Source organism: Dermochelys coriacea, chromosome 6 (genome assembly GCF_009764565.3).
Source record: "Dermochelys coriacea isolate rDerCor1 chromosome 6, rDerCor1.pri.v4, whole genome shotgun sequence".
NCBI classification, from domain to species: Eukaryota; Metazoa; Chordata; order Testudines; family Dermochelyidae; genus Dermochelys; species Dermochelys coriacea.
Window position 1 is genome coordinate 84822045 of NC_050073.1, and position 13932 is coordinate 84835976.

The 13932-nt window shown below is 41.9% G+C and overlaps 1 protein-coding gene across 8 annotated transcripts in view; it reads left to right on the forward strand.

Moving 5' to 3' along the window:
* MIA2 (MIA SH3 domain ER export factor 2) overlaps window positions 1-13932 on the forward strand; it is a 70479-nt gene that overhangs the window by 22104 nt on the left and 34443 nt on the right. For 5 of the 8 annotated variants that reach the window (XR_006281924.1, XM_043516136.1, XM_043516137.1 and 2 more), the window contains one exon: window positions 8126-8257. Coding sequence is in view for 7 of the 8 variants with exons in the window: in XM_043516136.1 (XP_043372071.1) it covers window positions 8126-8257 (132 nt within the window). In the remaining variant the exon portion in view is untranslated. Of the gene's footprint in view, window positions 1-4290; window positions 4445-6260; window positions 6521-8125; window positions 8258-10077; window positions 10874-13932 lie in introns of those variants that run through there. The other 3 variants (XM_043516135.1, XM_038404387.2, XM_038404386.2) reach the window with 3 other exon arrangements.

Consider the following 13932-nt stretch of genomic DNA (forward strand, 5'->3'; position numbering starts at 1 on the left):
ATTGAAGTCAATGGTAAATGGGACAAAATACAACATGGTTTTACAAAAGGTAGATCGTGCCAAACCAACCTAATCTTCTTTTTTGAAAAAGTAACAGATTTTTTAGATAAAGGAAATGCAGTGGATCTAATTTACCTAGATCTCAGTAAGGCATTTGATACCGTGCCACATGGGGAATTATTAGTTAAATTGGAGAAGATGGGGATCAATATGAACATCAAAAGGTGGATAAGGAATTGGTTAAAGGGGAGACTGCAACGGGTCCTACTGAAAGGCGAACTGTCAGGCTGGAGGGAGGTTACCAGTGGAGTTCCTCAGGGATCAGTTTTGGGACCAATCTTTTTTAATCTTTTTTATTACTGACCTTGGCACAAAAAGTGGGAGTGTGCTAATAAAGTTTGCCGAAGATACAAAGCTGGGAGGTATTGCCAATTCAGAGAAGGATCGGGATATTATACAGGAGGATCTGGATGACCTTGTAAACTGGAGTAATAGTAATAGGATGAAATGTAATAGTGAGAAGTGTAAGGTTATGCATTTAGGGATTAATAAGAATTTTAGTTATAAGCTGGGGATGCATCAATTAGAAGTAACGGAAGAGGAGAAGGACCTTGGAGTATTGGTTGATCATAGGATGACTATGAGCTGCCAATGTGATATGGCTGTGAAAAATGCTAATGCGGTTTTGGGATGCATCAGGAGAGGCATTTCCAGTAGGGATAAGGAGGTTTTAGTACCATTATACAAGGCACTGGTGAGACCTCACCTAGAATACCGTGTGCAGTTCTGGTCTCCCATATTTAAAAAGGATGAATTCAAACTGGAGCAGGTACAGAGAAGGGCTACTAGGATGATCCGAGGAATGGAAAACTTGTCTTATGAAAGGAGACTTAAGGAGCTTGGCTTGTTTAGCCTAACTAAAAGAAGGTTGAGGGGAGATATGATTGCTCTCTATAAATATATCAGAGGGATAAATACAGGAGAGGGAGAGGAATTATTTAAGCTCAGCACCAATGTGGACACAAGAACAAATGGGTATAAACTGGCCACCAGGAAGTTTAGACTTGAAATCAGACGAAGGGTTCTAACCATCAGAGGAGTGAAGTTTTGGAATAGCCTTCCAGTGGGGGCAAAAGATCTATCTGGTTTTCAGATTCTACTCGGTAAATTTATGGAGGAGATGGTATGATGGGATAATGGGATTTTGGTAAGTAATTGATCTTTAAATATTCAGGGTAAATAGGACTAATCCCCTGAGATGGGATATTAGATGGATGGGATCTGAGTTACTACAGAAAATTCTTTCCTGGGTATCTGGCTGGTGAATCTTGCCCATATGCTCAGGGTTTAGCTGATCGCCATATTTGGGGTCGGGAAGGAATTTTCCTCCAGGGCAGATTGGAGAGGCCCTGGAGCTTTTTCGCCTTCCTCTGTAGCATGGGGCATGGGTGACTTGAGGGAGGCTTCTCTGCTCCTTGAAGTCTTTAAACCATGATTTGAGGACTTCAATAGCTCAGACATAGGTGAGGTTTTTCGTAGGAGTGGGTGGGTGAGATTCTATGGCCTGCGCTGTGCAGGAGGTCGGACTAGATGATCAGAATGGTCCCTTCTGACCTTAGTATCTATGAATCTATGAAACACACCAGCACTTTTAATCTATTTTTTTAAAGAAAACCCATGGCCAGCTCCTGCTTCCATTGAAGTCATTGGCAGAATTCCCTTTGATTTAAATGAAAGCTGGGTTGGGCCTTGAATAAAAAAATAAAATAAAAAAAAAGGTACTGCAATCTTTTAGTAGTGATTTTACACATACAGTACCAGAACGAAGAAATTTAAACTTTTGGTTCCCACAGCAACATAACATGGTCCTCTTGTGAACATATTCAATGTACGAAAGTTAGTACAATATATAAAATAATATAAAATGTGAGGTACAGTGGGTGTGGGAACTATAATTTTGCATTTGCTGCAAAATCTACAAATGTAAAATCTCCATCAGCAAGTTGTGTTACCATAGATTTTGTTTTCTTCTTTCAATATGTAGATTAAGTCAACTATTTTCAAACTGTGGTAGAAGTACAACTGAAGGTACACTGGCCACAGTTAGATGCTGTACCAGATGATTTAAAAAAAATTAGTCTTTATAACCCCTCAGTAAAACGTGTACAATCAAGCAGAAAAGACAAGCTGGGAAGAGGCAGCTGCAGTGCAGCTTCCTGACACTGGGGCCACTGTGTCCCCATGCAGCTAGACTTGGGAGCTGGCTGAGTCTCCTCCCTGCATGGACACCCTTCTCATTCCCTGTCAGTTGGCATGGGAGACAGGCAGGGAGGCACCCATGATCCACCAGCAGCAGCAGCAGCTCCTGCTGCTTCTCCTCTGGGGAGGGAAGGGGAAAGAGAGGCCGGGGTGGTTGGGGGGGGTGCACAAAGGGGACATTGGAGGGGGAACATGGACGCCTTGAACAGGGGAGGCATCTTGGAGGGGGACTTGGGGAGCTTGGGAGAGCTGGGGAAAGGGGTGGGACAGAGAGGAGCTTGGAGAGTGGTACAGTGGGGGCAAGAGGGCAGCTGGTACAGGGAGAGACATGAAGATGTTGGGTCTGGAGAGGGAGGGAATGAGGAATTGGGGGACAGGTTTAGGGAGGCTGGGGAGTGGGGACAAGTCCAAGGGGTCCTTGGAGAGAGAGAGAGAATGGGTGAACAGTGGGGAAGAGGTGATCTGGGGGATACAGATACAAGAGGGAATTTGCTTGAGGGGTTGGTACAAGGTAGACTTTGTGGAGCTGATGAGGGAGGCACTGGGGACAGAGGGATCTTGTGGAGCGAGGGAAGGGCACCAATACAGAGAAGAGTGTTGGGGAGTGGAGATGTGAGGAACCAGTACAGGTTGTGCCTTGAGTTGTGGGGACTGGTACTGCAGGGAAGAAATACAAGTGAGGGCCCATGGGGAGACGGAACATGGGAGAAGCAAAGGGGATTGGGGGAAGGGAAGAAAGAAAGTATGGGTAAACTTGCTGTGGTGGAGATGGAGAGTGAAGAGAAGAAGGGAGAGTAGAGGGGAGATTTGGGGGAAAGAAGGTCTGAGAGTAAGGGAAGGCTGGGAGCTTGATAAGTGAAGGGAGCTGTTGTGGAATATTCTAAAGATATTTAGAAGGGAAGGTGGGGCAGAAACTGGGTGGGAGAGGCTTGAAAAGGGAAGGTGGGAAGGGGTAGGCAGAGACATGGGGCACTTGGAGAGGGATGTCTGGGAGAAACAAAGCAAAGGGGGTGAAGACAGGGATAACTGAAGGGATGGAAAAGGGATCTGGAGAGGCAGAGGAAAGACAGAGGATGTGGAAATTTGACAGGTAAAGGGAGGATATTATTGAAAGATAAATGGGATGGAGGGGGCAAAGTAAGGAGGACATCGGAACTCTTGAGGCACAAATAAAAGAAGCATATCTGAAGAGGTCACATGCCAAGAACTTTTGAGGTTCAGATGTGGTATAATCAAGGTCTTAAAGTTTGAGACACACTGGGATTAATTATTACATGCTTATAATTTATCCCAGTATGTTCTGGCAAATTCATGAAACATGAGAGGGAAACATGAATAATTTGTTTTCTTTAGAAATTAAGACTTTAATGGCTGATTGGGATACATAGAGTATTCATGCTTTACAGGCTGTGTTAAAATTCAAATTTTTATTGCTCAGTACACATAAAATGGCTACTTTCAAATTCCCATGTATATCATTAGGTGCCAACTGCTACCTTGTATTGCATTTTTCCTTCCTCTTAGATTTTCACAGTAAAAGATGCAAATTGCATATGTTGCTGCATACAAAGAATGACTGAGTCAACCTTTATAAAAGCTGGGATTTACAAACATAATTATAATGAAAATAATCCCAATGGAATATAGAAATCAAGTTGCAGAAATAATGAAATAAGTAAAATTACAATGCCACGTAGCTAGGATATGGCTTATCAATATTTGCTGCAGCCTCTGTGTTTCAGTGTGTAATACCAACACGTGGTATTATGGGCCCACAATATGGTCAATTTTTTAAAAGGTGTACTTGTAGTGTTTATAAAAAAATAAGTAATGTATATATTAGACTTCCTAATATAACATTTCTTTGCATTAGAATTTTAAAAACACATAGTGTCAATTAATTTATATTTACAAAGGAAAGGAAACATGATGTGCCATGAAATGAGAAACTTTGTTGTTCGTCGTTAATCCACCTCTGCCCCCCCCCCCCCCTTGACTGCAGAAATGTCAGAACAGGATCTCTGTCCATTTGGAAACATACCAGTGCAGGATGTCTCTCTGACTGCATCAGGAACTTTCCTTAAGAAATTAGGGATATTTTTATGCTCATAGTTTTTATAGAAATGTTTGTTATGTGATTACAATATTTGATTCACAAATGGAAACATCCAAAACAGAGGAAGGGGTAAGTTTCTGTACAAGTAGTTAAAGTCTAGCTAAGAAGAGATTGGGGTTCTGTATCCACTGAGTACTATACAGAGGAATGATTGTGAGATTGCCATGGAAATACTTCTAAACCTGTACTGTTGTGTGATGATCTTTCCTTTGGTTTCTTTAATTACTTTCTATCTTGTTTTTATTCTGAATTGTATCTCTTTAAATGTTTGAAAGGTGAGTGGGCTATATTAGTTTGTGAGGAAAGGATTCTGTAAATTATAAATACCAAGCCAACTGTATTCAAACATTTCCACCTGAAACAGCCGTTTCCAACAATTTTTGGAGTTAAGTGTAGAATTTCTAACATCTGTCTATGAAGGGCTCTTTGCACTAGCTTGAGATTTTAACTGTCCAGAGTCAGCATTTGGTAGAGCTTAGCTCCATTAGGGTATGATAAGTGTTTGAAAATGTGCAGTAACTCTGCTGGAAAGGAAATATTGTCAGAATGGGGTGTTCAAATTGGGTCCCTCCATTTCTCCTTTACTTTTTTCTTATCCTTACACCCTATTTGCTTAGTTTAATTGTTGTTTCCCCCCAGATTTTTTCGCTTTCTTTTCTGCTTCCTATATATAAAGTTGTGGTAGGAATATTCTCCCCAAACTCTCACTGGCTGACACTAGGGTTCATTTCCTGAAGTTCAGCAGGCAAGATGGGTTACAACAGCTTGGATAAAGCAGGGCCTAAGCCTTGTTTTGCTTGTGAAGAAATACATTTGTGTGTAAAATGTTTAAACAACCAAATTTTAGGTTAGGCTAGCAGTCTAGTTAACAGAATCTTGTGCCTCTAAACAGAGGACTTGAGCTCAAGTTCCTACCTTCTCAGGCTAGGAGCCTTGTGGAGGGTGAAGTGCTCTCAAATGATTTATTTTAGAAGAGGCTAAATATTAGTTTGATAAGCTCTAAAGAGAATTGCATCTAGCCTTCCTAAGTTGGCCACTGGAATGTGGGGTTATTAAAGATATTAATGGGGAGAAAAAAGGACAGAGGGTAAGACCCCAAAAGCCCGATAAATATATAAATCTAACCCCTTTATTCCCTAGAAGGAATTTGTTATAGAACAAACTGCAGGTAGCTGACATGGGAATCTTGTGAATGACTTAGTGAGTCACAAGGCGTGGTCTCAATGGGCCCCCCCATGACTTGGAGCCAAGACTTGTTACAGGTTGCTTGTGTTTCCCTGGACCCGCCCAGCACAATCCTGCTAACATGACTTGTGCTACCCCAGGGCTGCCAGTGTCTTGCCCGGCCCCAAATGGAGGCACACGTTGGCATCTCCTCAGGAGCCTGCCCCCACTGTTCCTAAAATGGAGGCTAAAGAGCCACCCCTTGTGTGACGTTTAGAGGGGTGGCCCCTGAGTCTGCAGTTCCCAACCTACTGTGGCCCGCCCCCGTCTGGGTTGCAGGTGCGCACTGGCAGTAGGGTGACCATATTTCCCGATTTTATAGGGACAGTCCCGATTTTTGGGTCTTTTTCTTATATAGGCTCCTATTACCCCCCACCCCCTGTCCTGATTTTTCACACTTGCTGTCTGGTCACCCTCGCCGGCGGGCTAATGCGGGTCCCCACACGCGGGGCTCAGCAGCAACCTCTGCCCCCCTCCATCCTGGTTTAGCCGTGCATCCCCGCTGCCCCCCCGGAATGGTGCCGCCTGGCTCGGCCCGTGTTTTTGGGGCAGTGGTGCAATCCCATATGTTGAGTTCCCACCGGTGACGGTCGCCTTCTCCCCCCCCCCGCGCACCATGGTCTCGCCCCGCTCCCCTCTCCGGGGCGGTGGTGCGGCCTGCTCCGTTGTCAGGCTGGCGCCGGCAGGAAGCTGCGTGGGCGCTGCTGGGGTTGCTGCTCCTGCGGTCGGCGATGGGCCCTGGCCGCCCGTTGCCCCCTCGCCGCCGCCCAGAGCGTGAGCAGCCGCAGCCGCTGCCGCAGTAAAATGGCCGCCGGGGAGAGCCGCCCGGATGCTCCGGAGGCGGCAGCCGCGGGCCTGTGGCGCGGCTTCCGAGAGACAGTGCAGCGCTTCTGCGGGCTGGCCCTGGAGCGAGCGCGGAGCGTGAGTGCGGGGCCGGCGGCAGCGAGCTTCCCGGCCGGGGGGCTGGGGCTGGGGCTCTGTCCCCGCCGGGGGTGTCCGGGGCAGGGGAAAGCCGGGGCATCGAGGGACGGTGCTGCTTTGCGGCCTGGTTCTCCTGGACCCTTCAGTTGTGAAACTTCCCCGGTTGGGGGCGGGGAGGTGGGATCAGTGACTAGCTGGCGATCTCTGAGGGGGGGGAGCATTTTCGTAACGCGAAAGCTGCTTCGCCGCGACGAGCGACGTTACTCTGCGCTTCAGTGACCCACTCCCCAGAACCTGTGTGTTTTGTCATTTACATGACGCTCATCTGCTGCGAAACTTGTCATCCGATAGCTTACATTTTGCTAGAAAAGTCAGGTGTCTGGGTTAGGCCCCAGTTCGGCAAGTTGCCCCGCACAGGGGCCTCCCGGTGAGGAGCAGCTTGCAGGACCCGGGATCATGACACCTTTTAGGGAAAATCAAGATGAGAAGGGCACAGCAATGGAATGGAAATATAGTAAGGTTTGGTTGAGAGGAGGCATAGGACTTGTTAAATTTAAGCATTTTTAAGGCCTGTGAAATTCGGAAATATAGTCTCAAATATGGAAGGAAAACGTGCTTATATTTTCCTTTTAATAAAAAGAAAAGGAGTACTTGTGGCACCTTAGAGACTAACAAATTTATTAGAGCATAAGCTTTTGTGAGCTACAGCTCACTTCAATGAAGTGAGCTGTAGCTCACGAAAGCTTATGCTCTAATAAATTTGTTAGTCTCTAAGGTGCCACAAGTACTCCTTTTCTTTTTGCGAATACAGACTAACACGGCTGCTACTCTGAAACGTTTCCTTTTAATAGTATCAAAGGAGGCCTAATGATGCTCTTTCCAAGTGCAGACTGAGCATCTCAGCTTGAAAGACTCAAAGTTTAAGACTTTTTCTGCTTGGTGAATAAAATATTATATGTTAAAAGTTGTATATGGAAAGGTGAGCTACATTAAGCAGGCTGTTTTTTGTTTTGTTTAGAAAATAATGTATACATATCTATTTACAAATAATGTAGACCACAGATTATGCAAATCACAATCTTTTACATAGTAAACTACTATTTTTATTTTCTAAAACCATACTTATGCTATATTTTAGTCAGTCAGAGAAATTATTTGCATATCTTTAGCTGTCACTATAAATTGTCCACCAACTATGTTGTAAACATTTTTTTTATTTTAATGCTAACACTTACTTTTACATATAAACTACTGTACCTCAAGAAGGACCCTTTCCCTAAACAACAAATTCAGAAGGAAAACTTAAAAAGCTGTGTCTCTTCTGGTTCAACATGCCATATGTGTCTTCTGTTATATTATACACTGATTGCTAAATAAACAAAAGATTTAAAAACCAAACAAAACGCTTCTGACAACATTTGCTACTTCTCAGGGTTTTGAAAAAGTAAATATACAAAGAGTCTTATAGTCTCACAGCTGACAGTAAACGACAAGTAATATCTGCATTTGTCAAAAATAATAGGTAATTTGTCCCCCCCCCCTTTTTTTTTTAAACCACTCAGACTTTGCTGCTTTATTTATTTATTTATTTTTTTTTTTTTGAAGGTTGTGACAGCGTTGCCTGAAGATATGAGACCTGGTCCTGATCTTTATGGTTTCCCATGGGAAATAGTGATTTGTGCTGCAGTTGTTGGAGTTTTTACAGTCTTACTGTTTCTGTGTAGGAGTTATCAATCAGTAAGTATCCAAAATGAAGTACAGAGTTAGGTAGATGGTTTGCATTTAAAAAAATTGGTTAAAATTGTCATTTAATCAGTTTGAATTTTTTAATTGAAAAATTAAAGGTGTCATGCTGTCTGGAGTGGTTCACAACTGTGAGTGCCTATCTCAGGGCACCTTAGAGACTAACAATGCATCCGATGCAGTGAGCTGTAGCTCACGAAAGCTTATGCTCAAATAAATTTGTTAGTCTCCAAGGTGCCACAAGTACTCCTTTTCTTTTTGCGAATACAGACTAACACGGCTGCTACTCTGAAACCTATCTCAGGGCAGATACCCCAACCTGGTGGTATGTTCTGTAATTAGATTTCACTAAACCAGTTACAAACATGAACTCCTGGATCGCTATACCTGTTTTACCATCAAGTCACAGACAGTCCCCTAGACTCTCCAATCTGTCTTCCCACCCAGACAAACTGGTGATAAAAAAACTGTGATAAAAGATTATTTAAACCTAAAATCCCCCCTCATCAAGTTTCTCCCAGGTCCAAGAGGCCAGTCACTCACCCCAGATTAATTGGTACTCCAGACCTTAAATCAAAGAAAACATTGGTAGCCAGTTCTGTAGTAAACTAATTATTGGTTTATTAGCTAAGAAAAAAGAATGAGAATTATTGAGAGGTTAAAGCAGATAAAATATAATGAGTAAATCACAGTTTGTCACTCCAAATGGTGTCAGTGATGTAATGAACTGCCAATTTCCCAAAAGTCCTTCAAGGCTAACCAGAATAACTCCATCTTCTCCTTCAGTTATTCTGCTCTGTTAGAATCCAAACAGTCCAGAGATGAAGGATCTTTCCTTGAATCCATCTTTTATATCTTCTTTTCTAGCTAGTTGACACTGTCTGGACCCACATGCTTTTTTTCTTTGATGACAGATAGTGAGGAATGCACTTAGAGTCCTTGACTTGTTTTGAAATTATCATATTCTGTTAAAGTCCTTAAGTCCTTCAATAGTATTTCATAAGATTTCTTTGATGGGTATTTTAGTTACAGGGTTATACACACATGTAAACGTTTGCTGTTACATTATAACAAGAATAGATAAACGAGAACAATAAAAGTAATGACCCATTAATTTTCATAAAAAGAAAAGGAGTACCCGTGGCACCTTAGAGACTAACAAATTTATTAGAGCATAAGCTTTCGTGAGCTACAGCTCACTTCATCGGATGCATGAAAGCTTATGCTCTAATAAATTTGTTAGTCTCTAAAGTGCCACGGGTACTCCTTTTCTTTTTGCGAATACAGACTAACACGGCTGCTACTCTGAAACCTACCATTAATTTTCATGAAGTTTAAATATCTGAATGCACACTTACACATTAATAATTGCTTTGATCTACACTAACATACAAGTGAATTGGCCTGTGGCCCTGATCTGACCTGGTTTGCTAGTGTCACATTAAAGTTTTAAGTCAACTGGTCATACAGTTGATGATATTCTTTCTGAAACTGGAGGAAAATTGGGTAGTAGCCTTCTTGTCAAGGTTCTTAGTGGTTGACTGTTTGCTGAAAGATTGTTGCTTTTAATGTGAAATGCATATTTATCTTACAAAAGCAAATTAAATTAAACAGTGTAAAATTTCCCCTTTCTACTGTCTCATTTTATGGGACAAATTTTCAAAGCCAGCTTCCAAAATAACAGCTGCATGTTTTAGTTTCCCATTTATTCCTTAAGTATCTTGTGGGTATTTTTACTCCCATATCTCTTGGTACTTCACTATATTTGATTTTAGCTATACCAGCTAGGATTGTGATCTTGTCATATCTTGCAGATAAGTAGGAGCAGGCCCATCTTGGATAGGAGACTGCCTAGAAAAGTTCAGGATGCTTCAGGAAGTGATGTTGGTGATTTAGTATGTTGCACTACTGAACCAATGCCTCAATATGTTGCTGGGGAGCACTGAGCACTGTTCTTTTAGAGAAACATAATACGGAGGTTCTTGGCCACACTAACTTATTGAAAATCTAATGACATTTTTGTGCAAGATTTTGTCATTTGTGCTGGTCAAATTCCAATCAGAGTAATAACATCCTAAATTCTCCCTACAGTTCAAAATGGACTAAATTTTCTTAACCTGCTGACCTGAACTACTGTGTAGTGTCTCTTTGCTTTTAAGCAGCTGCAGCACTGTGCATAAGAAGTAGCTACATTTCCATGGTAAATGTAGTGATTCCTGTGTTTTGAAGATATGGTACAAAGTGTTAATAACTTCCATCATTTGAGTTGCAGCATCTTTTTTTGTTTGAAAATAATTCTAATATCCCTTTGATCCTAAAATAAAATATCATCATTTGATGTGTGTGTGTTACATGTAGGTCTTTTTGTTTTCCATCAGTGAGGCAGAAATTATGTGTGCGAAAAAGCTCCTGTATGTGTGTAAAATTACAATATTTTTAATTTGGACATTGGTCCATTCAGCATTCTGTCCTGTTTCAGTGACTGACACAATTATCTCCTTGTAATAAGAACAGGTCATATGGGGGGGAAGGGAGGGGAAGTGACATTATGTGTGAAAGAAAATGTAGATTCAAATGAAATAAAAATCTTAAATGAATCCACATGTTCCATAGAATCTCTATGGATAGTAATTCCATGCTCTAATAAGAATATAACAGTAGGGATCTATTATCGACCACCTGACCAGGGCAGTGTTAGTGACCATGAAATGCAAAGGGAGATTAGAGAGGCTATCAAAATAAACTCAATAATAGTGGGGGATTTCAATTATCCCCATATTGGCTGGGTACATGTCACCTCAGGATGAAATGCAGAGACAAAATTTCTCGATATTTTAAATGACTTCTTGGAGGAGCTGGTACAGGAACCCACAAGGGAGAGCAACTCTCGATCTAGTTCTGAATGGAGTGCAGGATCTTGTCCAAGAAGTAACTGTTACAGGACTGCTTGGAAATAGTGACTATAATATAATAACATTTTAACATTCCTGTGGTGGGAAGAACACCTCAGCAGCCCAACATTGTGGCATTTAATTTCAGAAAGGAGAACTATGCAAAAAGGAGGAGGTTAGTTAAACAGAAATTAAAACGTATAGTGACTAGAGTGAAATCCCTACCAGTTGCATGGATGCTTTGCAAAGACACCATAATAGAGACCCAACTGAAATGTATACCCCAAATTAAAAAACACAGTAAAAGAACTAAAAAAGAGCCACCGTGACTTAACAACCATGTAAAAGAAGCCATGATAAAGTAAAAAAAAAATCTTTTAAAAAGTGGAAGTCAAATCGTAGTGAGGTAAATAGAAAGGACCATAAACGCTGCCAAATTAAATGTAAAAATGTAATAAGAAAAGCCAAAAAGGAGTTTGAACAACAGCTAGACAAAAGCTCAAAAGGTAATAACAAAATGTTTTTTAAGTCTATCAGAAGCAGGAAGCCTGCTAAACAACCAGTGGGGCCACTGGATGATCGAGATACAAAAGGAACACTTAAAGACGATAAAGTCATCGCGGAGAAACTAAACAAATTCTTTGCTTCAGTCTCCACGGCTGAGGATGTTAGGGAGATTCCCAAACCTGAGCCGTCTTTTGTAGGTGACAAATCTGAGGAATTGTCACAGATTGAAGTGTCAGTAGATTTTGGAATTAATTGAGAAACTTAACAGTAACAAGTCACCAGGACCAGATGGCATTCACCCAAGAGTTCTGAAGGAACTCAAATGTGAAATTGTGGCACTATTAACTATAGTTTGTAACCTGTCCTTTAAATCAGCTTCTGTACCCAATGACTGGAAGATAGCTAATGTAATGCCAATATTTAAGAAGGGCTCTAGAGGTGATCCTGGCAATTACAGACCGGCAAGTCTAACATCAGTACCGGGCAAATTAGTTGAAACAATAATAAAGAATAAAATTGTCAGACACATAGAAGAACATAAATTGTTGCGCAAAAGTCAACATGGTTTCTGTAAAGGGAGATCATGTTTTACTAATCTATTAGAGTTCTTTGAGGGGGTCAACAAACATGTGGACAAGGGGGATCCGGTGGACATAGTGTACTTAGATTTCCAGAAAGCCTTTGAGACGGTCCCTCACCAAAGGCTCTTACGTAAATTAAGTTGTCATGGGATAAGAAGGAAGATCCTTTCGTGGATTGAGAAGTGGTTAAAAGACAGGGAACAAAGGGTAGGAATAAATGATAAATTTTTAGAATGGAGAGGGGTAACTAGTGGTGTTCCCCAAAGGTCAGTCCTAGGATCAATCCTATTCAACTTATTCATAAATGATCTGGAGAAAGGGGTAAACAGTGAGGTGGCAAAGTTTGCAGACGATACTAAACTGCTCAAGATAGTTAAGACCAAAGCAGACTGTGAAGAACTTCAAAACGATCTCACAAAACTAAGGGATTGGGCAACAAAATGGCAGATGAAATTTAATGTGGATAAATGTAAAGTAATGCACAATGGAAAAAATAACCCCAACTATACCTACAATATGATGGGAGCTAATTAGTTACAACTAATCAGGAGAAAGATCTGGGAGTCATCGTGGATAGTTCTCTAAAGACGTCCGCGCAGTGTGCAGTGGCAGTCAAAAAAGCAAACGGGATGTTAGGAATAATTAAAAAAGGGATAGAGATAAGATGGAGAAGATCTTATGGCCCTTATTTACATCTACGGTACGCCCACATCTTGAATACTGTGTACAGATGCGGTCCCCTCATCTCAAAAAAGATATACTGGCATTAGAAAAGGTTCAGAAAAGGGCAATTAAAATGATCAGGGGTTTGGAATGGGTCCCATATGAGGAGAGATTAAAGAGGCTAGGACTTTTTAGCTTGGAAAAGAGGAGACTAAGGGGGGATATGATAGAGGTATATAAAATCGTGAGTGGTGTGGAGAAAGTGAATAAAGAAAAGTTATTTACTTGTTCCCATAATATAAGAACTAGGGGCCACCAAATGAAATTAATGGGTAGCAGGTTTAAAACAAATAAAAGGAAGTTCTTCACTCAGGGCACAGTCAATCTGGAACTCCTGGCCTGAGGAGGTTGTGAAGGCTAGGACTATAACAGGGTTTAAAAGAAAAGTGGACAAATTCATGGAGGTTAAGTCCATTAATGGCTATTAGCCAGGATGGGTAAGGAATGGTGTCTCTAGCCTCTGTTTGTCAGAGAGTGGAGATGGATGGTAGGAGAGAGATCACTAGATCATTACCTGTTAGGTTCACTCCCTCTGGGGCACCTGGCATTGGCCACTGTCGGTGGACAGGATGCTGGGCTGGATGGACCTTTGGTCTGACCCAGTATGGCCATTCTTATGTTCTGGCTGTCTTAGAAACTTCCAGTGCAAGGTGTTGTGCTGAAATAATGGATTGTTTGCTTTCTTGTTTCCAAAGCAGACATGTCCAATGTCAGTAGTTTTCACTGGCCTGGAGCAGTGATAGGTGGCATGCGGGCCAAATGTGGCCCACTAAGGTTTCCTGTGTGGCCTGCCAGCTCATCTTAAAAAATGTTTACAATTAAATTCACAAACTGTGATGTGCTGCTGATCATTTGCCTGTGACTTTCTTAGTAATCCAGCTCTGAGGGCAGTGCCATTGCCAGCAAGAGCGCAGAACTAATGGTGGCATGGTATGGTATCGCAAAGTCAACAGCAAAACCTGAGCTT